At 47.5% G+C, this 26,991-nt stretch overlaps 3 protein-coding genes and 1 non-coding gene across 6 annotated transcripts in view; 2 read left to right on the top strand and 2 right to left on the bottom strand.

The window, feature by feature from the left end:
* The window catches only part of OASL (2'-5'-oligoadenylate synthetase like), a 39,748-nt gene extending 31,702 nt beyond the window's left edge, over positions 1 to 8,046 (top strand). Inside the window, exon 13 of the mRNA XM_077159321.1 lies at positions 3,404 to 8,046. Coding sequence (XP_077015436.1) covers positions 3,404 to 3,904 — 501 coding nt within the window. The 3' untranslated portion in view covers positions 3,905 to 8,046. The remainder of the gene's footprint in view (positions 1 to 3,403) is intronic.
* Positions 8,047 to 10,520: 2,474 nt separating this feature from the next.
* Positions 10,521 to 21,118, top strand: C5H12orf43 (chromosome 5 C12orf43 homolog). 2 transcript variants are annotated; one of them, XM_077160050.1, is made up of 6 exons: positions 10,521 to 10,695; positions 14,921 to 14,963; positions 15,109 to 15,207; positions 17,821 to 17,894; positions 18,479 to 18,569; positions 19,105 to 21,118. In XM_077160050.1, the coding sequence occupies exons 1-6, from the start codon at positions 10,551 to 10,553 to the stop codon at positions 19,448 to 19,450; spliced, it is 798 nt and encodes a 265-aa protein (XP_077016165.1). In that variant the 5' UTR covers positions 10,521 to 10,550; the 3' UTR covers positions 19,451 to 21,118. The 2 variants fall into 2 exon arrangements, with proteins under 2 accessions (XP_077016165.1, XP_077016164.1); XM_077160049.1 differs by having other exon boundaries at positions 19,102 to 21,114.
* On the bottom strand, positions 15,816 to 15,886 carry TRNAR-UCU (transfer RNA arginine (anticodon UCU)). The gene has a single exon. It is a non-coding gene; the product is annotated as a tRNA-Arg (tRNA).
* HNF1A (HNF1 homeobox A) overlaps positions 20,447 to 26,991 on the bottom strand; it is a 25,130-nt gene continuing 18,585 nt past the window's right edge. The window contains exons 4-10 of one of the 2 annotated variants that reach the window (XM_077160048.1): positions 26,340 to 26,581; positions 25,296 to 25,447; positions 24,966 to 25,167; positions 23,997 to 24,188; positions 22,715 to 22,833; positions 22,492 to 22,636; positions 20,447 to 21,873 (exon numbers count right to left, since the gene is read on the bottom strand). In XM_077160048.1, coding sequence (XP_077016163.1) covers positions 21,746 to 21,873; positions 22,492 to 22,636; positions 22,715 to 22,833; positions 23,997 to 24,188; positions 24,966 to 25,167; positions 25,296 to 25,447; positions 26,340 to 26,581 — 1,180 coding nt within the window. In that variant the 3' untranslated portion in view covers positions 20,447 to 21,745. Of the gene's footprint in view, positions 21,874 to 22,491; positions 22,834 to 23,996; positions 24,189 to 24,965; positions 25,168 to 25,295; positions 25,448 to 26,339; positions 26,582 to 26,991 lie in introns of both variants that reach the window. The other variant, XM_077160047.1, reaches the window with a different exon arrangement.

Raw genomic sequence — 26,991 nt, 5'->3', positions numbered from 1 at the left:
CAGTGGAGTTAAGGCCCTTGGTAAGAGTTCCATTACACCAGAAATATTGTCCTTTGGGGGCATGGGTGGGGTTGTGGTGGTGACGTTAGTCTGGCACTTGCTATGAAGTTTTGTATGAAGGTTTTTATCCAGTGTAGTGAGGCTCCTAATTTGGCAAGAGGATCTTGCCCCATTAGCGGGCTGGGGCAAGAAGGCATTACTAAGAAAGAATGTATAATGGGGCACCCTTCTATTAAACATGTAAGTGGTCCAGTAGTTAAGGGGCGCGAAGGATGGCCGTGTATGCCCATAACCGTGACCTGGGAAGGAAGGAGTTGACCTGAGTAAGAGGGGAGGATGGAAAAGGTAGCCCCTGTGTCCACTAAAAAGGAGGTGGACTTTCCTGCTACCTTGATTGTTACCCTGGGCTCGACGAGGGTGATTGGGGTCACTGAGGCCGGGCGTCGTCCGTCATCGGTGGCCAGGCCCAGGACTGCTAGCGGTGGGTTAGGGGTTGGAAGGACGGCCCCTCCATGGCCAGGCACCGAGGGGCAGTCACTTTTCCAATGTCCCTTTGTACCACAGAGAGGGCAGGGTCCCTTGGGCGGTCGAGGACTGGGGCACTGGCAGGACCAGTGTCCTTCGAGGCCACATTTGAAGCACTTTCCTGGTGGTGGATTAGTCGTAGCCGGCTTCTTCTCCATTGAAGTGAGCCGCAGAGCCGCAATCAGGGATTGGGTTTGTAAATTCGCCTTTCGGCAGTCCTGGGATTCCTTTTCTGCCCTCTCTAGTTCATCACGAGTATTAAAAATTTTAAAGGCCGTGTTTACCAGGTCACGGATAGGGGCCTGAGGACCGTCCTCAATTTTTCTAAGCTTACGCCTTATATCTGGAGCCGACTGGGATATAAAGTGTGTGGCTAAAACAGTTTTGCCAGCCTCCGAGTCGGGGTCTAGGTGGGTATTTTGGGAGAGGGCTACTGTGAGCCGGTGTAGAAAAGCGGCCGGGTTTTCATCAGGGCCCTGGGTAATTTCCCTTAGCTTATGGAAGTTTACTACTTTATGTGAAGCTTTCTGCATGCCGGCTATGAGGCATGTAAGCATTTTGTCCCGTCTAGTCCGCCCGTTCCTCCCCACTGGGGTGTCAACCTGATCGTCCCACCCAGGCTCTTGGTCTGGCACAGCCTCGGCCCCTACCAGCATGGTGTGGTCGGTTATATGCACCTGGTTAGCAGGAGCCCTGGCTGCATTGAAAATGCGGTCCATTTCATCTGTAGTGAGGGAAGAAGAGCAGATTACATCAATGTCATGCCAGGTTAAATCGTAGGCATTAGCTAGATATTGAAATTCCTTAGTATAGGCGGTTGGGTCGCTGGAGAATGAACTTAGCCGTTTCTCAATATTAGAGAGGTCAGTTGGGAGAAAGGGGTGTGTACTCGAACTAACCCCTCAGGTCCTGCAACTCCTTGTAGTGGACAGTAAAGAGTTCTTTGAGCGGGTATGAGAGCTTATAGGTGAGGAGGGCAAGGCTGTTGAGGACAGTGGGGGACTGGATGGGGATGGAAGGGGAGGATGAGATGGCGGCTGGCGCGCCGCCGGTGGAGAAGGAGGAAGAGAAAGGCAAGATGGCGGCGGGAGTGCTGCCTGCACAGAAGGGGAGGGAGGAGGGCAAGACGGTGGCTGGAACGTCACCAGAACAGAAGGAGGAAGAGAAGGAGAAGATGGTGACTGAGATGTTGCAGAAGCAGAGGTGGGGAGGGAAAGGCAAGATGGCGCCTGGAGCGCCGCTGGAGGGAGGGGAGGGTAGAGGGAGGGAGAGGAGGATACAAAGGGAGGGGCGGGAGCGCAGAAGGAAAAACGCCTGGACATAAGGAATTTTGGCCCATTTGTCGTTCCTCTGGCAAAAGTTGCGGAGGTTCGTAAGGATATTAAAATCGAAAGTCCCATCCTCGGGCCCATGAGAGAGGACCTGCTGCCCGTACTGACGGGGCTCACAGGAGAAAGGACTGGCCCAGGGGGTGTCGGCGTCCCAGCGCCCCGAGAGAGTCCTCGGAGCTCTTACGAGCGGGGGGCTCGTCTGCCCAGGGGACGTCTCAGCCTGGTTTGAGCCCCTTCCGGTCCTAGACCTGAATTTTGGAGGGAAACGAGAAGCGGGGCGTCCCCACAGCTTTTTGAGTCCCGGGAAGGGGAGTGAGCCTTGCGGGCGTCCCTGTTCACCTCAGCCCACGGAAGAGAACCTGACGTGAATTCACGATTTTCAGAGAGTAATTAATGGACAGGTTCTCTCGGAAAGGTGAGACCCAGTGTTGCTTCCTGTTGAAATGGAGCTTGAAGGATATTAAGGAATGATGAGAAAAAAAGAAAGGAAGAAGGAGAGAAAGAAAGACACAGACGGGCTCAGGGGGTCTGAAGCTTGAGTTTACTTCAGACAGACTTCAGACAATTTTATTCTTAACCAGATCCTGGTTATATACCACAGGATGACAATAGGCATGCATGCATTTCCTGAGGGAACAAAGTTCTTATCTTTCAGTGTTCTTCCTTCCTACTTAAAATAACCATTTGGGGTAAACAAACATTCTCTTCCTCCTAGACTGTCTTACATAAATCAGATAACATAAAGCAGCTTACTGCTGCCACCACCCTAATGCCATCTACTCCCAAGTAGTTCCGCAGGTCTTATGACAATCCTATCTCCTACAACCCGGCAGCAGGGCTAGGAGGGAAGGGACTTCCCCAATCTGCGGTGGATACAGCGGCAGGCCAAAGGATCCCTTGTCGCTGGCCAGCCGGGGCGCCTCTGGCCAGGCAGGTGGCACCCGTGCTCCTCTCCCGGGCGTCCGGCACCAGATGAAAGGTTTAGAGGGCGAAAGGGTGAGAAAGAAGAAAGGTACACCAGGAAATTTTAAGTGGGGGTGGGGGGGTTATTTCTGCGCTCCGGGGCAGAACTCACCAAACCCAAGATGGAAGGAGGTGAGTGCGCCCCATATTCCTTCTTGAGAAGGCTCGGCGAGGGGCCAGGCTCTCCCCAGGCTTCCCGGATGGTGTTCTTCAGGCACCAGGGACTCCAGGCACTTGAGTGTGAACCCCTTGTGGTGGTGGGAAACAGAAGTTGGGGTCTGAACGACTTCAGTTCAAATCCTTGCTCTGCTCCTTACTATCTTGGTGATGTTCGGCAAATTACTTAACCCTGCTGAACGACAATTTCCTTGGCTGTAAAACGAGGACAACAGAACCAACCTCACAGGGCTGCTGTGAGAATAAAATGCAGTAAATCGAGGAAAGGCATCCGGCTCTGGGCCCGGAGGGTGATTAGTATTATTAAATGTTTGCTGCTGCTGTTGAAAGGATGAGGCCAAGTGAAGGGAGCCTCTGTCGATCCGAGAAGCACGGATGTAACGGACCCTTCTCCATCTCCCTTGCAGAGAGCACGAGACATCCAGGTGACGGTGGAGCAGAGGGGTTACTCGGATTTAATCCTCAGGACGCACCCTTATGAGACCATACGGAAGATTAAAGAGAAAATCCAGCAGAGCCGGGGCTACTCAGGCCTGCAGCGTCTGTCCTTCCAGGAGCCCGGTGGTGAGCGGCAACTCCTCAGCAGCCATTGCTCCTTGGCCTATTACGGGGTCTTCTCCGATATCTGCATCTGTCTGCTCGAAACCTTCCCCCCAGAGATCCAAGTCTTCGTGAAGGATCCCTTTGGTGGGAGCCACGCCTATGCCGTCGACCCCAACAGCTTCATCCTGAGCCTGAAACAGCAGATTGAAAACAAGCAGGGGCTGCTTACCCAGCACCAGCAGCTCAAGTTCCGAGGCCAAATCCTGCAGGACTGGTTGGATTTTGGGAGCTACGGCATCCAAGACAGCGACACCTTGGTCCTCTCCAAGAATAAAGCCCAAAGAGCTCCATTTCCACTCAGCTAGCTTCCTCTGGGAATCCTCTCTGTGCATTTCTGCTGTCCAATCCTGAACTCATCCCGTCAACCACTCCTCCCGGTTCTTGACTCAACCACTGCAGCCAAAAGTCCACGAAGCCAACCCCAACCTCTACAGCAATTGGTACCCAAACACATAGGACTTCATCAGTACTGGTCCCCTTCCCTAATTGTGCCCAGCACTCCAACTTAGGACCAGCCAGGGAAAGCCAACACGCTCCCCTAACCAATCATGAAGGGTGGCCTGGTTCTCCATAGCCCACCTCCAGCTTCTCCGTGCCAACAACCTCCCATCGGAGCATGCCGATGCCTTCCCACTTCACTACAAAGCTTTCCCGCTCCCCCACCTGCCTTTGAGTCTCTACAAAACACAGCGGTTGGTGGCTGACTCCCTTATCATGGAAATTTGAATAAACAGCCTTTGCTTATTCTCCTTTGGGTGGACTTAATTTATTTCCAGAGATTTTACTGCTGTCCTGGCCGTGGTGGTTTAACCGTTGGAGCCATCCAACTCTAGGAAGTGAAGACTGGAGGGAAAATGAGATGAAGAGATGTCAAGTCTGGGAGAGTGAGGATGGCCTGGTGTCAGATGCCTTCGACTCCTGGAACACACACACAGACAGCACCTGAGAGTCCGGAGACTTGAGTTAAAAAAATAGCAACTTCATCAACAAAGTGTCGCATGAGATCACTTTTACCCCAATCCACCGATACGAAACTTTCCTTTTCCCTTCCCTTTTGTTCTGCTTTCTGGTGGAATAATCACTTATAGCAGACCAAGTGTACTTTATTATTGGTTCTCAACAACCTCTGGGCAATTAAGCAATAGTAATCTGCATTTTCCCCAGCTCTTTTTGCCTTGAGGGGCAGAAACAGTATGTCCCTTCCAAGGCGTCAATGCCAGTCCAGCCCACATCATGGTATCCTTTATAATACCCAGTCCAGCCCACACTGTAGGTGGTGGGAAAAATCCTTTTTTTAAGAGGAGTGACTAAGTCTCCTTCCTCTCCTTTAGAATAGAAATGCCTGAAGCCTGAGAGATTATTTTAATACAGTCTTCGACACACTCAGCTTCAAAGACTAAAAATGAAAAAAAAAAAAAAAAGTATTCCAAAGACAAATGAAAGTGGTTTTGCTCATCCTCCACTGAGGATTTGCAAAATCTAATCTGTGGGTCTTGGGAGGGTCATGGGAATCTGTATTTTTTTTTTATTTCCCCAGATGTTTCCAATGTACAGGTAGGAAAGTGTAGAAAAACACAGTGGTTCCAAACCCAGCTGTGCACCAGAATTACCCAGGACAGAGCCCCTCAAAGTTTAATGTGTACAAAGTCACCTGGAGATCTTAAAAATGCATATTTAGATTCAGCGGATCTGGTGAAGCTCAAAATGCTGCAGTTCTAAAAAGCTCCCAGATGAGAAAAAAATATGGACCTATTAAATTTTCCCACCTGAAAAACCCCTAATATTTCCTCAAACATTAGGGATCCCCGATTTAATAGGCCAACCCCTTGATCTTGAGGCTTTGCTTTTATGAAACATTTCCGTAGTGAAATTAAGCCTAACTATAATTAAGCCTAAGAGTTACTTCCGGAGGCCCTCTTTTGTTGCTCAGATGTGGCATCTCTGTAAGCCCAATTCTGCAAGTAAAATCATTACCCTCCTCCTACGTGGGACATGACGTCCAGGGGTGAAAGTCTCCCTGGCAACATGGGACATGACTCCCAGGGATGACCTGGCCCTGGCACTGTGGGATGGACAATGCCTTCCTGACCAACAAGGGGAAACGAAATGTAATAAAATAAGGTATCAGTGGCTAAGAAAGTTCACATAGAGTCAAGAGGCCATTCTGTCAGAGGGGTACAAGAGGCAATTGGAGGAGGCAGAGAAAAGGATTGCTGAACTCGAAGATCAAACCATCGAAATGTCCAGATTGAGGAGCACAAAGAAAAAGGAAGGTAAAAGAAAATGAACTGAGCCTGAGGAACCCAAGGAATACACATCTTAGAAGTCCCACAAGGAGAAGAGAGAGATAAGGGGCCAGAACAAAATATGTTTGAACAAAAAATAGCAGAAAATTTCCCAAATCCAAAAAAAAAAAAAGATATGGATATACAAATCCAAGATGCTTGATGAACTCCAAACACAATGAACCCGAACAGATGTACACTGAGACACATACTGATCAAATTGTCCAATGCCAAGGACAAAGACAGAATCTTAAAAACAACAGCGAAGGCAGTGCTCAGAGGGAAATTTACTATGAATAGTAAATTTAATATATATATTTAATATATAATATAGCTATGAATACCTATATTAAAAAAAAGAAAGATCTCAAATAATAATCTAGCTTTACATCTTGAGGAACTAGAAAAACAAGAGCAAAGTAAACCCAAAGCAAAAGAAAGGAAATAATTAATGTCAGAGTGGAGAGAAATGAACTGGCGAACATAAAGCAATTGAAAAAAAAATAAAACAAAATTGGTTCTTTGAAAAAATCCATAAAGCTGACATACTTTTAGCTAAACTAAGAAAAAGAAAAAATGCAAATAACTAAAATAAGAAAGGAAAATGGTATATCACTATTGACTTTACAGAAATAAGGATTATAAAAGAATACTATGAATAACTATATATCAGCCAACTAGATAATTTAGAAAAAAACAAAAAATTCCTAGAAACATATCAATTACCCAAACTGACACAAGAATAAATATAAAACATCAACAATTCTATAATAAATCCAGAGACTGAATCAATGATAAAAAAAAAAAAAAACCTTCCTCCAAAGAAAAGTCCAGTACAAGATGGGTTTACTGGTGAATTCTACTAAACACTTAAAGAGAAATTAATACCACTCTTTCCCATATTTTTCCAAAGAATTCAAGACGAGGTAACACTCCCTAATTTGTTACTCTGATATCAAAGCCTGGTAAAGACATCACAAGAAATGAAAGTTACAGACCAACTTCCCTTATGAATATAGATGCAAAAATCCTTAACAAAATACAAGCAAGCTGAATCCAATGACATATTTAAAAGATTATACACCATGACCGACTGGGATTCATCCCAGAAATGCAAGGGTGGTTCAGCATATGAAAATCAATCTATGAAATAAAGTACATAAATAGAATGAAGGAAAAAAACACATGACTATCCCAACAGATGCAGAAAAAGCATTTGACAAAATCCAGCACCCTTCCTTGGTGTTCTAGTTTGCTAGCTGCCAGAATGCAATATACCAGACATGGGATGGCTTTTAAAAAAGGGGAATTTAGTTTATAGTTAGAACTAGTTTATAGTTCTAAGGCCGAGAAAATGTCCCAATGAAAACAAGTCTATAGAAATGTCCAGTCAAAGGCATCCAGGGAAAGATACCTTGGTTCAAGAAGGCCAATGAAGTTCACAGTTTCTTTCTCAAGTGGAAAGGCACATGGCAAACACAGTGTCATCTGCTAGCTTTCTCTCCTGGCTTCTCGTTTCATGAAACTCCCCGGGAGGTGTTTTCCTTCATCTCCAAAGGTCGCTGGCTCGTGGACTCTCTGCTTTGTGGTGCTTCTCTCTCTGAGTCTCCCATTCTCCAAAACATTTCCTCTTTTATAGGACTCCAGTAACCCAATCAAGACCACCCAAATGGGTGGAGACATGTCATCCCCTAATCCAGTTTAACAACCACTCTTGACTAAATCACATCACCAAGGGAGATGATCCAATCACAGTTTCAAACATACAGTATTGAATAGGGATTATTCTAACTTTTTGAAATGGGATTTTGATTAAAACATGGCTTTTCTAGGGGGCATATGTCCTTTAAAACCAGCACACTTGGTAAAAATATTCAGAACAGTAGGAATAGATAAACATGATAAAGAACAACTATGAAAAACCCACAGCTGACATCATACTCAATGGTGAAAGACAACGCTTTCCCGTAAGATCAGTAATGAGACAAGGATGCCCACTTTCACCACTGCTATTAAATATTATACTTGAAGTTCTTCCCAGAACAATTACACAAGGAAAAGAAATAAAAGGTATCCAAATTGTAAAGGAAGAGGTAAAATACATCTATTTGTATTACCATGATCTTCATATATTAAAAAAAAAAAAGGAATCCACAAGAAAACTATAAGAGCTAATAAATGAATTCCACAAAATGGCAGTATACAGGATCAACACACACACAAAATTGTGTTCCTACCCATTAGCAATAAAGAATCAGAAGAGGAAATTAAGGAAAGTATTCTATTTAAAATAGTACCTAAAAGAATAAAATGTCTAGGAAAAATTTAACTAAGGATGCAAAAAACTTGTATGCTGAAACTAAAAATCACTGTTGGAAAAAACTAAAGAAGATCTAAGTAAATGGCTAGAAGTTATGGATAAGAAGAGTTAACATTTTTAATATGTCAATATTACTAAAAGCAATATACAAATTCAATACATTCCTTATTAAAATTCCAGCAGGCTTTTCTGCAGAAATGGAGAAAACTTCAAATTTTTATGGAATTATAAGGGGCCCTGAATAGCAAAAACGATCATTGTGGGCAACAGTGGCTCAGTGGCAGAGTTCTTGCCTGCCATGCCAGAGACCTGGGTTCAATTCCCAGAGCCCACCCATGCAAAAAAAAAAAACAAACAAACAAAAAACCACAACACTCTTTAAAAAGAACAAGATTGGAGAGCGCATACTTCCGATTTCAAAGTAATAGTAATCAAAAGAGTGTGATACTGGCACACAGATGGGCAAATAGATCAGTGGAGCAGAATTCAAAATCCAGAAATAGACCCTTACATCTACAGCCCATTGTATATTGTATGACATCACTTATAAAATTCCAAATTAAATTTGAATTGCCAAGGTAGAAAGCAGATTAGAGGTGATGCGTGGGATGGGAGTTGGTGCAGTCGGGGGAGAGGAAAGGAGTAGTGTTTGCAAAATTTAAAAGAAAAAAAGGAATAAATAAAATAGAAAAAAGTGGTAATGATCTCAATTTACATCAGTAGAAGAATGGTTGTATAAAATATAGTACATTTATATAATGGAATGCTTAGTAGGTGTGCTGGTTTGAATCTCTTGTGTACCCCAGAAAAGCCAGGTTCTTTAATCCTCATTCAATATTGCTGGGTGGGATCTTTTTTTATTGTTTCCATGGAGATGTGACTCACCCAGTTGTGGGTGGTAACTTTTGATGACATGGTTTCCATGGAAGATCTGTGTCCACCCATTCAAGGTGGGGTTACTTACTGGAATCCTTTAAGAGGGAACCATTTTTGGAAAAAACTTGAGAGCCAGGAGAGCCCACACAGTCAGAGACCTTTAGAGATGAAGGAAACACCCCTAGGGAAGCAATTGAAGAAGCTGGGAGAGAAAACTAGCAGATGCAGCAAGTGCCTTTCCAGGTGACAGAAGTGTTCTGGACCCATTGGCCTTTCTTGAATCAAGGTATATCTGTCAGGTCTCAGAAAAAGAACTTTATACATAAAAGGGATTTTTTTGGCTCAGGGGTCTCTCAGCTTCTTTTACAGAACCATATGTGGCAGCAAGATCCCCAGATATGCTGGTGGTGTCACACCCATCAGAAGACGATAAACAGCCATGCGGTCATGACCTGTCTCTGCTTGATAAGTCTCCCCTCCCGGTGTGGTTTTTCCTTTAAAACCACAGCTCTCAGAAAGAGAGCTGGAGCTATTTTCTTTACTTTTCACTGGCAGGTTTCACTGACTTCCATCTGTCTTTTCCCACCTGCTTTCTCCCTGCTTTCTCCTCTCAATAAATCTATTAAGCTTTGACTCACTGTCGGTGTGTATTCCTTAACGACTCCATGCCTAACAACATCTTTCCCTGGATGTCTTATTTTGGACATTTTGACGGCCTTAGAACTGTAAACTTGCAACTTAATAAATTCCTCTTTTTAAAAGCCACTCTGTTTCTGTATATTGCATTCTGGCAACTTCCGCAAACTGCCAGAATGCAATATACAGAAACAGAAGGAATGAAGCATATATGTACCACCATACAAAACTGTTTCAGCTACAGTTAAGACCTAAAAGCAAGGTCTGAATGATTTGTGTAATGTCATCCCTTTTTCTTAAAGACAGAAAAGATAAGCACATTTGTCAATACCAAGAAAATTTCTAAAAGGATACATAAGAATTTAATAGTAATTGCGTCTGGAGAGTGGAAACGGGAAGTCAGGGGACAAGTTAGAAGAACTTACCTTTTCGCTTTATGCCCTTCTATATTCTTTACATATTTTACATCTATATGTACTAACATAGAAAGATTTCCACTGTACTTCAAGTGAAAAAAAAACAGGTTTTATGTAACATCTATACTACTGATCCATTTATAAAACAAATTATATATATATATGGGTGTGTGTATATACATATGAAAATGAAAAGGACGGAGAAGTTGATCTCTAAGGCTCTTCTACCTCTCACGTTTGAAGACACCCCCACCCCCACCCCCACCCCCACCCCCACCCCAGGACAGTTCTTGGCCTGCGGAGACCTGTGTCTGGGAACTACACTTCCCACAATTCCCTATGCTTCTCCGTTCTCAGTGGAGTCCTAAAAGAAAGCACTTAATGAGTGGCTCCCCACAATCCTTTGCGGTGTCTCGAGATGGCCGCGCCCAGTGGCGTCGTGGGGGACTCAGAGAGCAGCAGTAGCAGTACTGATGAGGAGGAGTTAGCGCGTTGCCGCGAAGCGTCGATTCCGGCTTGGGGCCTGAAGCAGAGACCCAGGGGGCTGGAAGTGCCAAGAGCTGGTAGGGGGTGCGCTCGGTGAGGGTGGCCAAGGCGTATGGGGGTCTCCTCAGAAGAGCTCCAGGGACTGGACGGTGTTCAGATTTAAAGCGCGGGCAAGCACAGCTGCGAGTGTTGTTGCATTATCCTAGACAGGGAAATTGAAGTGTCTGAATGTTTCTTGAATTACTTTCTTCGCTACATCCTCATTGCCGCACACTGGGAAGGCCGTTATCACCTTTCCGGGATGACTGCCACATCCCCCTCCCCAGACTCTCCCTTTTAGGTTTTCCTCGCCTCCAACACATTCTCCACTTCTAGGCTGACTGAGAGCTGTGTCTAACACGTAGCTTGACTGTGTTGTTCCTCGGCTTGAAGCTTTTCCGTGACTCCCTATTGTTCTGAAAATAAATCGAAGCCTCTCAATATAGGAGTGCTTAAAGGTTCGTGAGTTTGAAAAGATTGCAAGTGGTATCAGATTTTACTTACTGAATTTCAGTATCATTGGTTTTCTTTGAAATGCTGTGTTGTTTTTTTATGCATTTCAATAAATTATTCTGAGAAGAGATCTAGGCTTCAAAATGCCCAAGGAGGCCATGGCAAAGCAAGGTTAAGAACCCTTGCATTTGTTTAAAGGACTTAAAGGCCCAAGCCCCTGGGTGATCCGTTTCCCTACTTGCTTCTCCCTTCTTGCCCTCCAGCCACACTATGTCCTCTCACTTCCAGGCACCATAACTCTGCAGTGTTCTCTGCAGACTCTATCTATAGTTACAAACCTGCCTTTCCATCTCCTGCGTCTCCACCACACACTAGCACTGAGAACTTGGACAAGGTTCTTAAATTTCACTGTACCTAAGTTTCCTCATTTGTAAAGTGAAAATAATAGTAGTATCCATCCCTTAAGGTAACTGAGATGATGCATCTACTGTGCTTGACACATATTAAAAGGACAAATAAATGATACCAGTTATGTGGTTGGTCACTCTAAGTAAATGCTTTCCCCCTCCCACCTTACTCCCACTCATCCTTTAATACAACTCAGACAACACCTCTAGTGAAGCTTTCTCAAACCTCCAAGTCAGGATTAGATACCTTTTCTGTGCCATCATCATACTTTGTGTGATTTCCTTCATAGATAACTTTCCTTTCTCCCTACCATTGCCTCTTATCTTGTTTCTTTTTTTCCCTTTCATCCCTGCATTCCCAAAACCTTGAGTCAATGTTGGTCCATGCTGACTCCACAGATATTTATTGCACAAGCCTTCATGAAGGCTGGAATCTGGCCTGTCCCTTCACCATGGTCTCCCAGGGCCTAAGCACGATGATCAGGAAATAATGTTTTGAATGAAATAACTTGCTTGAAAGGCACCTTTCTAATGAGTAAGGGGGTTGGACTCCAGCCACACTCCTAGTCTAGTGCTTTGACAGAACGGAGCCCTATATGGCAGCAGAAGGAGGACTCCCCCTGAAGTGCCAGCTCTGATGCTGGAAATATAACTTTTGGGAGCTACGGTTTTCTCATCTGTAAAATTCCTGACTCTTAGGGTTTTTGTGAGACTCAAACGTGGACATACTTTATCAACATAAGAAGAAATGTACGCATGACAAGTGGCACCCAAGGTCCCAGCCTTACAACTAATTTTTTTCTGAAATCAGATATCCCCTTCTGATCAAAGTAGATGCAGCTACTGATAATAAGTCCTGTTCCTTATTAAGCTCCAACTATGTGCCAGGCAAGATGCTTGGACACTTGATGTACATTCTTGGATAATTCTAATATTACCAGCACAATCAGTTGAGCACTCACTGTGTACCTATTCTAAACACTTTGCATTCATTGTCTGGTTTAATTTTTCCAGCAGTATCACAAAGAAGAAATTCGTAGCCCCATTTTACAGGTAGGAAAACTAATGCTCAAAAAGTGAAGTGAATTGGCCAAGGTCGCCTCACTTGTTACTGGCAGAACCAGGTGTACATCCAGCCTGACTGCAGGCCCATCCCGTTAACTGCTGCTGCAGTCCCGCCACAAACAGGTGCCTTTTGTGGGCAAAACACCCACCTTGGGTGGGAGTTGGTCACTGTTTTATTACTGTAACTTCTAGATACAATTCTTAAACTCAGCAATGAGGAGCTAGTTACCGATACCTTGAAACCGCTTGTCATTTCATCTGAGGGCAACATGTACTTTGATTTACTTGTGTAACATTTATTTCACACCAAGGCATTATGCCAGGAGCTGAGGATACAAAGATGAGAGAGGCAGGCTATGTACTCAAGTAGCTTACAAATCCAGTTAGGTGATAGACTCGCATACAGAGTTTTCAAAACAATATACAACTTCATTAAGTTTTCACAATAACTCTGGAAAGTTAGTAATCTTATCTCCATTTTACAGATGAGAAAAGAAAGACTCAGGGAGGTAAAGTGACTTGCCCAAGGTCATACTGCTTCTTGGTGGCAGAGCCAGGACTCAACTGAGCTCTGTCTCCCTCTGGGGTCTAATATTGTTTCTGTAGCATGACAGTAGCTCACATCCATCATTCTGGGGTCATGACAGAGTAGGTGCTCTTCTCCCATGTGACTATGTACTTCAGAAGGATTTGGCGTTATCCAACTCCCGGGTATTGGGCACTTTGTATCCTGTGTTACTGTGCTCCAGAGCACACTGACATAGAACACAGTGCGAACGTTGCCCCCTGGAATTGGGTCCAGAGTTAACAAGTGTCCATTTTGTTCAACTGGTCCCTTAAATACACAGGAGTATTCTGTCCAGTTATTCAAGTCCAAAACCTCAGAGGTATCTTTCATTCATCTCTCTACCCTCTATACAACCCATCAGCAAATCCTATTGACTCCATCTTCAAAATACACTTAACCAGAGTCCAACCACACTTTTCACTACCTCCATGATTGCAGCAGTCTCCCTGCTTCTGCCCTTGCCTCACTGGAGTGTATCTCCATACAGCAGCCAGAGAAATTCTGTAAAAACCTAAGTTGTATGCTCCACCTGTACTTAGAGTCCTCGTCTTCAAAGCCCAGGTCCTCGCATTGTTCTCCCAGGCCCTTCGTGGGAGACCAGGCCTTTGGCTACCACGAGTTCTCCTTCCCACCTATTCCCCCAGCTCACTGGGCTCCAGCTACACCATTCTCCTTCATGCTCCTAAAATATACCAGATAGGCTCTTGCCTCAGGACCTTTGTAGGTGCTCTTTCCTCTGCATAGAATGATTTTCCCCAGATATCCACTTGACTCACTCCTTCACCTCCCTCAAATCTTCGTTCAAAGCAAAGCCCTCGCTGTCTACCCTTGTAAAAGTAACCCACCTAGCACTCCCCAGTTCTCTCCCCTGCTTTGTTTTTTTTCGTACACTTATCATTATCTAATTTTATATTTTACTTCTGTGTGTCTGTTATCTGTCTTCACCATTTAGATTGATATTTTACTTCTGTGTGTCTGTTAACTGTCTTCACCATCTAGATTGAGCGTAAGCTCCATGAGGGCAGGGATATTTGTCTAGTTTGTTCAGCAAAGAACACCTGGGTAATATTAGGCATTCAGTATTTGGTTGAGTGAATAACCACCAGGCTAAATGTCCCCAACATTTTGGTTGAAATATGTGAATAGCATAACTGAACTGCCCTCTCTCTCTCTTCCACAGCACTTAGCACACAGCCAGGTACATAATAGGCACTCAACGAATTCTGGAATGAAATTACAGTTAGAATCTTGATAACTGTACTTAATGTGGTTACAAATGTGATTATCCTTGTTCTTAGGAAATATGCATGAAAATATTGTGTTCAAAGAGCATAATGTATGCTCTTACTCTGAAATATTTAAAGAATGATATAACAAATGTGACAAAATGTTAAAAGTTGGTAAATCTGGGTATCTGAGTAGGGAGTAAATGGAATTTTCTGTACTGATTTTGTATTATATTTGCAACTGTGCTATATGTTTGAAATTATTTCAAAATTAATTTTTTTTTTTTAGTTATGGTCAGACTTGCCTGTTCGATGTGGTATTAAAGAGGAGGGGCTTCTCATCCCAGGTCTTCCACTTATTAGCTGTTGAACTCTGACCAAAGTTATTTTGCATCTCCTTGCCGGGCTTCCCCTCTCATGGGGTTGTTGGGGAGTTACAGTGAGTTGTACGTGTTAATCACTTGAAGTTGTGCCTGGCACATATCAAATGTTGTTATTGTCATTGTTTCTTCTATAAATGCCCCAATTTTCATTATTTCCTCAGATACTGGAACTAACCAGTTGCCAGCCACCCAGCCAAGCCTCAGGTATTGTGCAGCTTGGGTTCAAGGTTCATTCATTTATTCAACAAATATTGCTCCCTTCTATGTCTCAGGTACTGGGTTAGTTCCTGGCTTCATGGGAGCATTCTCTGAACTGGCAGGAAGTAAGGTCCTTTTATGTGCATTGTAGATATAAGGTGAATGAGCACGAACAAGATGGGAATGAGCTTCAGACCACCCCGGAATTCCGAGCCCATATAGCCAAGAAACTGGGAGCCCTGCTGGACAGGTAACCAAAATGTCCCTTCTCTTTCCCTGCCCTTGGTAATGTGAACAGTGAAGGCACAACGTTGGCTGTGAGCTTGTGGTGTGCCAGCAGGTACTGACGGGCACTTGGCCTACCTTACCTCACTGTGTTCATAATCACCCCGCCAGGTAGGTCCTATTATTATCCTTCTGCTCCATTTGGGGAAACAGACACTCTCAGCAAGGAGAACTATTTGCCTGAAGTCACAGGAAGAAAGGGGCAGCGCTGGTACTCAAAGCCAGGTGTGTCTGACTGCAGAGCCCATGTTCCTAGCCACTGCATCATTCTGCTACCATGAGAATGAGAGAGGAACCCAGAGGGCTCACTCAACCCAGAGGAGAATGCAAGAAATGGATGGAATTACTTTCTTGAGTATTTTCTGAGTGCTCACAACTTGTGCTGGTTACTTTCTTACATTTCCAGCACACATTGAAAAAAACAGTCTATAAAGATTTAAGTCAGTGTTCCTAAAGTGGGATCAAAGAACACGAACCCAAAGAGGATCCAATAGCAAAACATTTTGTGAAACACTAGCCTATATGCCCCATATGCTGTTGGAGATTTAATTTTGGGGGATGGGGGTGGGCAGGTCCATGGTCTGGGAATCGAACCCAGGTCTCTCGCACAGAAGGCAAGCATTCTCCCACTGAACCACCCATGCACCTTGGAGATTTATATTTATAATAGTATATTTAGGTACTGAACATTCCTGCAGCATTTTCCAAACTCATTTGGCCAAAGTGCCTTTGTTTTGTAGAAGATGGGTTGGTATACCACAGAACATGTTTCAGGCTACCCTGGTCTAGATCCCTTCCTGGTTGGCACAGCCCTAGCAGGTTATAAAAGGGAGGCGAGGATCACAGGATTACGGTCCCACTGTTTGAAGTTGACTTCTCAAAGGACAAAAAAGCCCTCCCACAGTGTAAAACAGGCACTCTCCTGAGACAGAACGCTGGGCAGCCCCAGCAGGCGTTAGTGGCAGTCCCTCAGCTTGACCGACAGGAGCACTGTCTTTCCTTCATGAGTCTGGCTTCAAAGTAAGCAAAGCCTGCTTGGCATTGCAATGAGCCCCAGTGGGACATTTCCCCAAGTGGGCAGCAGAATGCTGGTCAGCCACAGTCAGGATATTACCTGCAGTCTTTTCCTATTTCTCTCCAGAGGCCCAAGTGACACCTCAGTTGGTCCATTGCATTAGGGCAGGGGTTTTGCATCTCAGTACTGTTGACATTTGGGACTGGATAAATCTGTACGGTGTAGCTGTCCTGTGTACTGGAGGATGCTTAACAGCATCCCTGGCCTCCACCCACTAGATGCCACAGCACCCTCTCCCAACAAGGTGTGAAAACCAAAAATGTCTTGACATTGCTGCATGTCACCTGAGGGCCAACACCACCATATGTTGAAAACCAATGGACCAACTGAGGTGTCACTTCTCTCTCCCAGATTGCTTATCCTTAATAGCTTTGGGGGTGTCCTTGGCATATACAGAAGGAATTTGGAGACAGAGCCCATGGCATTGTTGTATTCGCAGGAAGGACAGTGTCAAGAACATTGGCCTCTGTACTGCAAGTAACTTCTCCATCAGCATTCACCAGAGACATGTTCCTGGTCTCAGCAATTCTCCCAGTCCTTCTCTGCTTCTAATGAGATACAGTTTAATTTTATGTTAGAGGTCCTGTGAAGCTTGTTCCTGATCTTGACAACATTAAGCATCTTCATTACCATCCATTTGTTGAGTAGCTACGTTGGGTCAGGCTCTGTTCTAAGTGCTTGATCTTCATGATCTCATTTAATCCTCATGATGACCATAAGAGGTAGGGACTGTTGACATGCCCATTGTACAGTTAAGAAACAGAGGTTCAGAGGGGTGGAGTCGCTTGCCAAAGGGGACACAGCTAGTAAATGACAAAGCCAGGATTCTAAACCCAGGTCTCTGAAATCCAGTTAAGGTCAATAGATTATATCAATGTCAGTTTCCTGGTTGTGATACTGTACTACAGTTATGCACAAGTTACCATTGGGAGAAACTGGGTAAAGGATGTAAGGGATCTCTGCATGTCAATCTATAGTTATCTCAAAAGCTTTTTAAAAAAAATTGAAAATTTAAAAAACAACTAACCAAAAAAACAGGTCTTTCCCACCCTGGAAGCTGAGCTCTGAATCACTCACTAGACATGTTTCTCTTTTCATGCTGGCTGCTAGGAAACTCAGAGCAAAATATATGCCTGCTCTCTAACAAGTGTGTAGATTTTCCTGACGAACTTCTGGCTTTCTCTGTCTCTCTTGCCCTTGTTTTCTTGTTTGGCCTGTTTTAGGTTATATTCATTTTGTTGTACTATGAATACTTTACAACTTTCGATTTTTTTCTAGAATATAGTGGATTTTGAACAAATGAGACATTGACGTTTGAGCTGGCAGGAGCTATTCATATGTTATAGGTGTGGATATTAGCATTCTTATCAGGCCATTGGGTCTCTACTTTTGCACTTATCACATGCCTCATCCCCTCTACCTCATTTTTTTTTTTAATTAAAAATTTTGTTGTTGTTGGTTACCCAAAATATCATCTTAAATCAATATCTCCTCTCTCCTTAGCTCCATTACCATCTCAGAAGTAGAGAAGAAACCAATAAAGGCTAAAGCACAGAAAACCCTCTCAGAGGATGATGGTGAGTAGTTCACTATTCATAATAGCTGTTTTTGGCTAAACATTTGTCATTGCCTAGAACTGGACAATACGGTTTTTTATATTATCTTTTTCATCCATTTACCTCCTGCTGTAAGGCCATTTTTATGATGATACCCTATTTTACAAACAGGGGAACTGAGGCTCTGAGAAATGAAGTCATTTGCCTAAGCTGACTTCATTTTTCTAATGCTGAGCAGAAACTGTTTACCACCATACTCCACAGCCTCACCCATCTGATTCCCTGCACACCCAAGTCACTTATTACACTGGAGGCTGCCTTGGGTAGGGGGCTCAACGGCTAACTTATGGAACCCTGACTTCTGGAAGCCTCTGGTCATTTCACTGACTTTATTTGGCAGTTAAGTCCCTCAAACACCTTATCCTCTGGTTCCAACAGGCATGACCTCTCGTCATGCAGTGAATCACTTTGTACTCAGACAACAATGATTCTGGGGTCATTGCTGCTAGACTAGGAACCCCTTGAGTGCAGAGACGGGGCAGCCTTACCACCTGGAGGAGGGTTGGTATGTAAGGGTGTTGACTGTGTGTCCACTTGAATTTTAGGCTTCCGCCTCTTCTTCACATCCATCCCTGAAGGCTCTAAGAAGGAAGCATCTCCCCAGCCCTGCCGAAAGCGACTGCCTTCCAGCTCCAGGTGAGATTCCACACTCTGTCCTCATGTTTCCTTCTTTTGGCTCCTCTATCCCAGCTGGTCCCCCAGAATAGCCAAAAAAAACTCCAGTCAGGTCCAGGCCAAGGAATGGGCCATATTTGGTAGCTGAAGAAGTACTGCATTCAGTGGGGAAGACAAAGAGGTTCTGTTGGGCCAGGGTTTGGATGTTTACTGCTTTTTGAGCACCTAGTTTGTGTCAGATATCCTACGTAGCACTCTATCATATTTGCCTCCTGGGGCATCCCTGTGAGACCTGGTCTTTGTTAAGTTCCCCATTTTATAGGCACAGAGGCTCAGAGAGGTTAACTCACTTAATGAGGTCACACAGCCGGTAAGGAGGGAAGCCAGTGTGTGAACCCTTCTTTGCCTCACTCATAGGCCTAAGCTCTTTCATTGTCTTCCTCTGTGTCCTCTTTCTGGTGGCTTGGACCAAAGGAAGCCAATGAAAGGCAGTGGGCCCCAGCTTTGGAACCCTGTCCTGAATCTGCCTTACCCAGATGCCATCCTCTTGCAGCAGTGAAGATAGCAACGAGGAGTGGAAGCGGTGCCAGGAGGCAGCAGTGTCAGCTTCTGACATTCTCCAAGAGTCAGCCATCCACAGCCCTGTCGAGATGATTAAAGAGGAAAAAAAGGAGAAAAAGAAGCAGAAAAAGAAAGCTCGGAAGGAGGCCAGCGCCGCCTCAGCCATAGCCACCACCACAGACCAGGCCATCATCCGAGGGCAGGAAGGGGAGGCAGCTAAGCTCAATGGGGACCAGATGTCACTTGGGACCAAAAAGAAACGGAAGAAAAAGGCAAAGAAAACCAGTGAAGCATCTCCATTCCTGCCAACAAAGAGTGCAGCTGCCGTGCCTGTAAACTGACCCCAGCCTGTGGGCCCAGTCAGCTCCAAGGATGAGGTGCTCGTTGGCGACGAGACATTTCCAAGCCCCAGCCTCCCTCTCTGAGTTTAGAGACTTGACTGTCAGGTCCAGACTCTCCCCAGCAGACCCTGATGATGACTGGGGCTCGCCCAGGAACCAGGGAAATGAAATGATTGTTGGGCAAGAAGCCTAAGCAAGCCCTGCCCCTCTGTGTTCCCACCGAGGGCTGGACACACCTGTGGTTCTAGAACATTCTGTGACCTTGGAAAGAAGGGGCCTTGCAGTTACTCAAGACTGACGTCAAGTGGTGAAGCACCTCCACAGTGCTGTCTGAGGTGGGCAAGTAAAGAAAGACCTTTCTCCTCCCCCTTTGCTGCCTCATCCCCTGTGTGAGAAACTGTTTTTAGAAAAGAAAGTAAGAAGTCGCTGAGGGGCTGTAGTCCAGAAAGAGTTTTTTTTACTGCTCCCCCAGGCCACATAGACTTGATATAACACTGTCTGAAAAAGGAGGACAAAAGATTTTTTCTTCCTTAGCTTTCCAGAATTTTCTTTCTCCATATTTGTGAATATTCCACACACGGTCATGTCTCCAAGCCAACCAGTTTGTCAAAAATAAAACTGTGGGACCCAGAACTTAAAGCGATTTGGGGACTGTCTCTCCATCAAGGCTGAGTCTTGATGAGGCCTTTTACATAAGTATCGATATGTGGGATCCTGCCTGCACCCTGGCAATGTGCTGTTTCACTTCAGGAAGCACGGTGCTTGTGGACTGGGTTTCGCAATGACAGGGTCTTCTACAAGGAGTGGAAGCTCAAGGTTGAAGTGGATTTCTGGCCTCATCACCTTGCCTCAGTGGTTAGCAGAGCAAGAAAAACAGATTGAGGCTGTGAGAGTGTGTGCGCTGGAGCCCATCTCCCCCCAGGCCCCTGGCCTACTGCAGGCTCCTCTCTCCCTGCTCAGCCCCATCAGGGTGATTGATGGAATGGACAAACAAGGTTTCCAGTACATTTCTCATTGGCTTTACTAATAGTTAAATAAATGTACAGGCTAGCCCTGAGCTAGTCCCAAGCTGCAGAGAGTGCCGTTCTCCCCAGGCCCCTATCTCAATCCCAGGCTGGAGTCGGTCCGCTCAGGGCCAGGTGATCTGCATGCGCCCTGGGTTAGCAGCTGCTCTGTCCCTCCCTGTGGTGCTCAGCACCTCAGGCTCCTCGGGGCCACTGTGTCCTGTCTCGACCTCTCTCCATCCCACAGCCCGCTGGGCTCCCAGGTTCCTGTCCACACAGACAGGTCTTCTCGCTGGTTTCCTCTCTCTTCCCTCTGAGCACCTCAGCCGGGCCAGCTGCTCAGGCCTTACCACCTTCCTCAGCAGTTTCTCTCCTAAACAAGGGAACTGTCTGCAAGGGCCCCAGAGATTTAGACTCGTTACCTGCCAAGAAGGCTCCCACGGGAGTAAGGTGGACTTCCTAGCCAAGGGGTGGACCTTCAGTCATGACAGGATGCCAGGCTGGCATCAGAAAGTGTGCTGCTCAGAGGAGCAGATGTTCGAGAACACTGGAGGTGACGGGTCAGGCGGAGGTGGTCGCTCAGGACAAGGGAAGCTGGGAGAGTCCTGTGTGCCTTCCTCTGGATGTGGGGCCCAGCCTCTCCCCTCCCAAGGACCCAGCTCCTCTTTGGCCTGGGTACACAGATTCTACTCAGGAAATACTTGCATGAGTGAGTGAGGGGTAGGTACCAATGGCATGTGGATCAGTAGCTGGAAGGTAGGGGGGCCGGGCAGGGTGGAGTGGCCTGGTGGGCATGGGTGACAGAATACGACCTTGTTGCATTCATCCCAAGAGCAGGTGATCTAGGGCCTCTCAGAGCTCCATGAGTCACAACTACAGAGGAGTGTGGCTACCAGAATTCCTTTCAGAGGAAATTCTAGGGCTTTCCACAGGCCCAGGCCGGGGTAATCAGGTCCAGAGGCTGCCCCCTTCTGCTCCAAGAGGCAAGATTTTAGCCTGAGTAGTTGGGACAGTCCTTCCCAAGTCCTGCCAGGAATAAGCTTTTTTTCCCAGCTCCCCATAGTCCCCTCTTGTGTGTCTGGAGATGGAAGCAGCCCTTCTTAGGTTGGGGCTCCTCAGCACCCTCCTTTCTGATGCTGGCAGAGCAGGGTGGGGAGCAAGGCAGTTTTCCAGGGAAAGCAGCAGCTCTCCGGCAGCGAAGTTTGGCAGGCTCAGATGTCTCTTACAAAGCCGCCCTCGTCACCCCCCAGGCAGGCTCCCGGGCCCAATCCCTGGGAGGCGGTTGCCATGGTTACTGAGAGGAAGAAGCCATCTGCGAGGAGATGAAGGTCTCGATGACGCTGTGGTTGGACGGCAGCAGGTGGCTGTGGCCATTGGTGGAATCGGAGCTCTGGTACAACACCAGGCTGCTAGAGGACACTGCAGAGGCAAATGAGGCCGCTGGTTGCCTGGCCAAGGCCACCCTCACCCTACCCACCCGCCCTTCCCCAGGAGGCCTTGGGAGGGGAGAAGATGGGCCCCACATCCTGAATCACAGCAAACTCACATGCCCAAGGGGACCCTGTAAAGGGGATGAGTGAAATAGGTAGGTCGAATGGGCTGTGGAGGGTATGAGGACCCATATCCCACTGTTTCCGTGTGGGAGCAGGAATCCTTCCAATTTTCTAAAAGCAGCCAGAAATCTGGATTTTTGTGTGAAAGCTCCTGGTTTGTAAATGCTGGCAACTCAATCAGTGTTAAACTTTGAGCTAAACCAAGCATCCATGTCACTTCTGGCCTGCACAAGTCAGCTCAGTCAGTGTTAGCCTCCACTGCCTCTTGCGATGCCTTAACTCTGCTCAGTGAGTCCAATGAGATGTTCCTGTCAGATAGGCCCCGTTTTCCCGTGCTTCTCACCGTCCGTCCCCACCTGGCACACTCCCTAGGAGCGCAGGCCCGAGTTGGAGAGGCAGAGGATGCCCTCCAGTGCCTGGCTCACCCTCTCTTCCCATCAGCCCCTGTCTGTGGGGACAGCAAAGGCAGGGAAAGGCCACTCACCTGTGGGGCTGGCACTGAGCCTGTGGGCAGGCTGCAGGTGCTGGATGCTGCCAGGGTCCTGGCTGGGGATGGGGATGGTGGTGGCCTGAGATGCCGGAGTATGAAGCCCAGACTCGCTGGAGGCCTCAGTGTCTGAAGTGAAGACCTGGGGGGACAGAGCAGCCTCCTGAGTCCCCAGGAGTGTGGGGTAGGGCCCGAGGGAGGGGTCCAGGGCAGGGCTTACCTGTTTGGTGGGCGTGAGGCTAGCGAGTGTGCTCAGGTTGGTGTCGGTGATGAGCATGGTCTGGGGAAGCAGACCCGTGTGTGTGTACTGGGCCACCTCAGGCTTGTGGCTGTAGAGGGCTGGCCAGAGGCAAGGCAGAGGGAGCATGAGGCAAACATGGCACCTTGGGACCCTCCCAGGAGCGCCTCTAGGTGTGTCTGCCCCGGGTGAAGTGGAACCGCTTGGGGCACTGCTGGGGAATGGCCTGGCTGCACTGGGAGGGCAGGCCGGCCTGGGATCCAGGGCTGATTTCCACAGGTGGGAGCTGCAGATAGGAGAGTTGGACCCTCTCCCATGCTAAAGGGGCCTGCTCAGCCTGGGAGGAGACCAGGCGCCCAAACCTTGCACCTGTCGCCTGAGATACCAGGTGTGAAAGGACCTGGGAGACACAGGTGTGGGGGCTGCAGTACTAGGTACAGGCCTCAGAAGGAACGACAGGTGGCCCTTAACTGGGGTGTGGGCAGAGCAGACGAGCACTCTCCCCAGCTCCAGGACAACTCTGAAATATAACCCAGTGTGGCACCTACATCCCCTCCTCCCCAACCCCAAACACACAGAGACTACAGAAGAGCACACATAAACCACATCTTCCCACATTGACTCAGAAAAAAAACATAATGGTCCACAAGCAGAAGTACATACACTTTCAAGCATGAGCACAGAAAGATAGGTACAGCCCCACTCTTCCTTCTCTCTACTCCCAAAACCCAATCCTGAAAACCAAAAGACTTTCCTAACTTTGGCAGCAGAGCTCATTTGTTGGCAAAGCCTGACCTAAACTGCTGTGAGTGTATGTGAGTCTTTATTAAACCTACTTCATGGAATTCATACCTTCAGCTGCAGAAGAAGCAGTGTTTTGTTTTACAGAACAGAGTGTTGCCCCAAACCCTGCTGGCACAGATAGCCTGTGATCTATGGTTTACTCACCATGTTACCGTTCTAAAATCTGAAAAATAATGAATTCGAAATGCGTTTGATCCAAAGGGTTTCCGAAAAAGGAGTGTGACCTGTACTGCCACACATGGGCATGCCCACATCAAACCGAACAGGATATCCAGTCACAAACTCATGTGCACACACACGCAGCTAATCGTATTCACACACGGAAAGGGGTCAGGTCCCCAGAAACTCTCTGAGCCCCCACGGGTCCCCCGAGCACTCCCTGGTACCAGGCACACACAGACCACAGCACCTGCAGAGCTGCCCCAGTGCCCAGTGAGGGGTAGGGCTGGGGGACGCTCACCGTGGGGGCTCTGCAGCTGGGCCATGGTGGCCATGAAGGGGCTCTGGGCCACGTGGCTCTGCACGGGGGGCATGAGTGGCTGCTGGTAGGACGGGTGCAGGGGCTGGGAGAACTGCACTGGCTGCAGGGTGGTGAGGCTGCTGCCCATGCTGTTGATGACGGGCACACTCTGGGCCTGGGTGGAGGCCAGACCTGGAGCGGGAGGGACAGTGGTCACCCTGGGCTCCCCCCACCTCCACTGCCTCCCTGCAGCCCCAGGGAGCGCCATCCCTCCCTCCTGGAGCCCATGGGTTGAGGGAGGGAGCAGTCGAGAAACAACCCTGTACTAAGAAGCACATTCAGCTTGAACCAGCTTGAACCAACTCACCACTACCTTATTTACTGGCTCTGGTAAGTCCCTCTCTGTCTCTGAACCTCTAGCTCCTGAAGTGGGTGGCGGGAGAGTGGCAGGGATTGGGAGGTGGGGTGAGGGGAGAGACTGGCATTGACTAGTTCAGACGTTGTCAAACTGGGTTCCCTGGAGCCTTGGGGTTCCATAGGCGGAGCTCCCTGCTTCCCTCTGTCAGCCGCAACCTGTCTTAAATATTGAGGTTCTGAATAATAGTTCCCACAAATAAAGGCTTTCTGGGCTTTAAAAAAAAAAGCAAAGATAAAATACTTTAATCCTCCTTATGCTGCTCTGTTTTTCCCATAGACTTGCTTTTGAAGGTACTATATTGATTAGCATTATGTTTATTATCTACCTCCCGACATGGGCCATCTCTTTCCCAGGGCTGAGGTTTAGGTCTGTTTCATTTAATTTTTGTTCCCTACCCTACCACTGAGGTAGTTCAGTGCCTGGCACAGAGGACGCACTCAGTCCACACATGTAAGAATGAATGAATGAATAAGGCCCAGTGGCTCTACCACTTCTCTGAACCCCATGAGCCCCACCCCCACCCAGTGCCCAGTCCGTCCCCACCAGCTTACCAATGACCAGGGTGGAGGCCCCCGTGTTGGTGAAGGTGGGGCCCAGGGAGGCGGGCTCACCAGGCCCGATGGCCATGACCCCGGGAAGTGAGGCCATGATGAGGTTCTGGGGCTGCTGGTTGAGGCCTGGGGATGTCTGCTCCAGGCTGTGCAGTGCTGTCAGGGTGCTGACAGGGGGCAGGGGGCCCCCAGTTGCTGAAACCTTCGAGGGGATGCCAGGCCAAATCAGAGTGGGCTCCCACACTTGCCTCCCCGGGAATCCCTCCAGGACCTGCCTGCCAAGGGAGGTTGGGGCTGGGGTGGGGTTTGCCCCAGACAGGGGAAACTCACCAGCTTGGCTTCAGTACTCAGCAGGCTGTGGCTGGGCTCCAGGCCCGTGGGGGACACTTGGTGCAGGGGTGCAGACACTGTCACCAAGGGGCCACCACTGCTTGAGGGCACCTCTGCCCCCTCACTCGTTGCAGGCTGTCCGTAGCGCACACCTGGAATGAGGTTCATTGTCCAGCCTCAGAACCCCACTTCTCTTCTGTCTCCCACCTCCGTGGCCCTCATCTCTCCAAACCACCACAATTTGCTTAGGCTACTTGCCCCATCCTTCTTCATGCAGCCAGCAAACTCTGACCAGCCACTTTGTGCCAGGGCCTGTGCTGGCTGCTTCCATCTCTTTGAAGGCAAGCACTGCACTTTATTAGCTCCATGCCCCGCCCCTCCCCAGTGGTATACCCAACGGGCAGTAGGTGTTCAACAAAAGAACTGAACTAAACTGAAGCCAATGAAATCAAACTGCGATGAACTGCACTGAATGAGAATGAACTGAAATTAGTCTAATTGAGCTGGATCTAGTTGATTTGAACCTGAAATGAATAGAGGCAGATTGAATTCAGTTGAGTTGAATCGAGCCAAATTGGATGACTTGAGCAGAGCGAGGGCTATGCAATTTTAATTAACAGAATTTAATTGAATTACATTTAGTTAAACTGAACCAATTGAACGGTAATTGGATTGATTTAAACTACCAAATTTAAATGAACCAAATTGGGTTATATTGATTTGAAGTGAACTGAGTTCAACTGAAATGCATTGAAATTGATTTTATCTGAAATGAATGAATTGAAGTAACCCAAATCAAGTAAGGTAGAAGTGAATGGAGTGCAGTGGAGGGAATGGATGGACTGGAATGATGTGGATGGAGTGGAGTTCGGTGAAGTTGATGGATGGGGCTGAGTGGTGTAGTGTGGAGTGGATGGAGAGAAGTAGAAGAAATGCTAAGAGATTTGGATGGCTACTGCCGCGGGGGCAGACCTTCCCACCTCCCCAACCTACCCCCACATCCCCTTTACCCCACCCCAATCTGTCGGCCCTTATAGCACTCACCATGGACCTTACTGGGGGAGAGGGCGGGTGGGGGCAGGCCAGGGGAACTGTGGGCCGGTAGTGCAGACCCTGGGCCTGGCCCTGGTGGGGGCCCACTGTACGTGTCCATGGCCAGCTTGTGCCGGAAGGCTTCTTCTTTGCGCCGGTTAGCAAACCAGTTGTAGACACGCACCTCCGTGACCAGGTTGGAGCCCAGCCCCTGTGCCTGTGATGGTGACACCCCCCTCTGGATGCATTCCGCCCTGCAGAAATGGCACCCGTGAGCCTCCTAGGCCAGGCTCAGAAGAACCCTCCTCTGGCGGGGTCAGGGAGGATTCTGAAAAGTCAGGCTCTACCTGAGTGTTTGAGGCTGGCAGATCTGGATTCCAATCCCAGTTCTGCTGTGTGACCTTGAGAAAGTGACTTTGCCTCTCTGAGCTCAGTCTCTTCATTCAAAAAGTGAACAAGATAGCCACAGGGTTGTAGTGGGGATGAAATGATATGAGCAGCCACCCAAGGAGTGGCTTGGGTGGGTTGGGGAATGGGTGCTAGGAATAGAGCTGGCTCCAAAACTCTGAGCAGTAATTGCGTACCTGCAACTCTCTGGGCCAGGCCAAGCCAATAGAAGGAACCCTCAGGGACTAGGGGGCCTCCCTTGGGACCCAGAGCCGCC

The sequence above is a fragment of the Tamandua tetradactyla genome, chromosome 5 (genome assembly GCF_023851605.1).
Source record: "Tamandua tetradactyla isolate mTamTet1 chromosome 5, mTamTet1.pri, whole genome shotgun sequence".
NCBI lineage: Eukaryota > Metazoa > Chordata > Mammalia > Pilosa > Myrmecophagidae > Tamandua > Tamandua tetradactyla.
This window is presented reverse-complemented; position numbering and strand designations above follow the sequence as displayed.

What these genes read in the sequence shown, in the direction of transcription:
- C5H12orf43 (XM_077160049.1), top strand. Translation starts at nt 10,551, where the DNA reads ATGGCCGCGCCCAGTGGCGTCGTGGGGGACTCAGAGAGCAGCAGTAGC. An exon ending in CTGGGAGCCCTGCTGGACAG is followed by an intron (nt 15,208 to 17,820) that starts GTAACCAAAATG and finishes CTCTCTCCTTAG; the next exon opens with CTCCATTACCATCTCAGAAG. An exon ending in CGACTGCCTTCCAGCTCCAG is followed by an intron (nt 18,570 to 19,101) that starts GTGAGATTCCAC and finishes ATCCTCTTGCAG; the next exon opens with CAGTGAAGATAGCAACGAGG.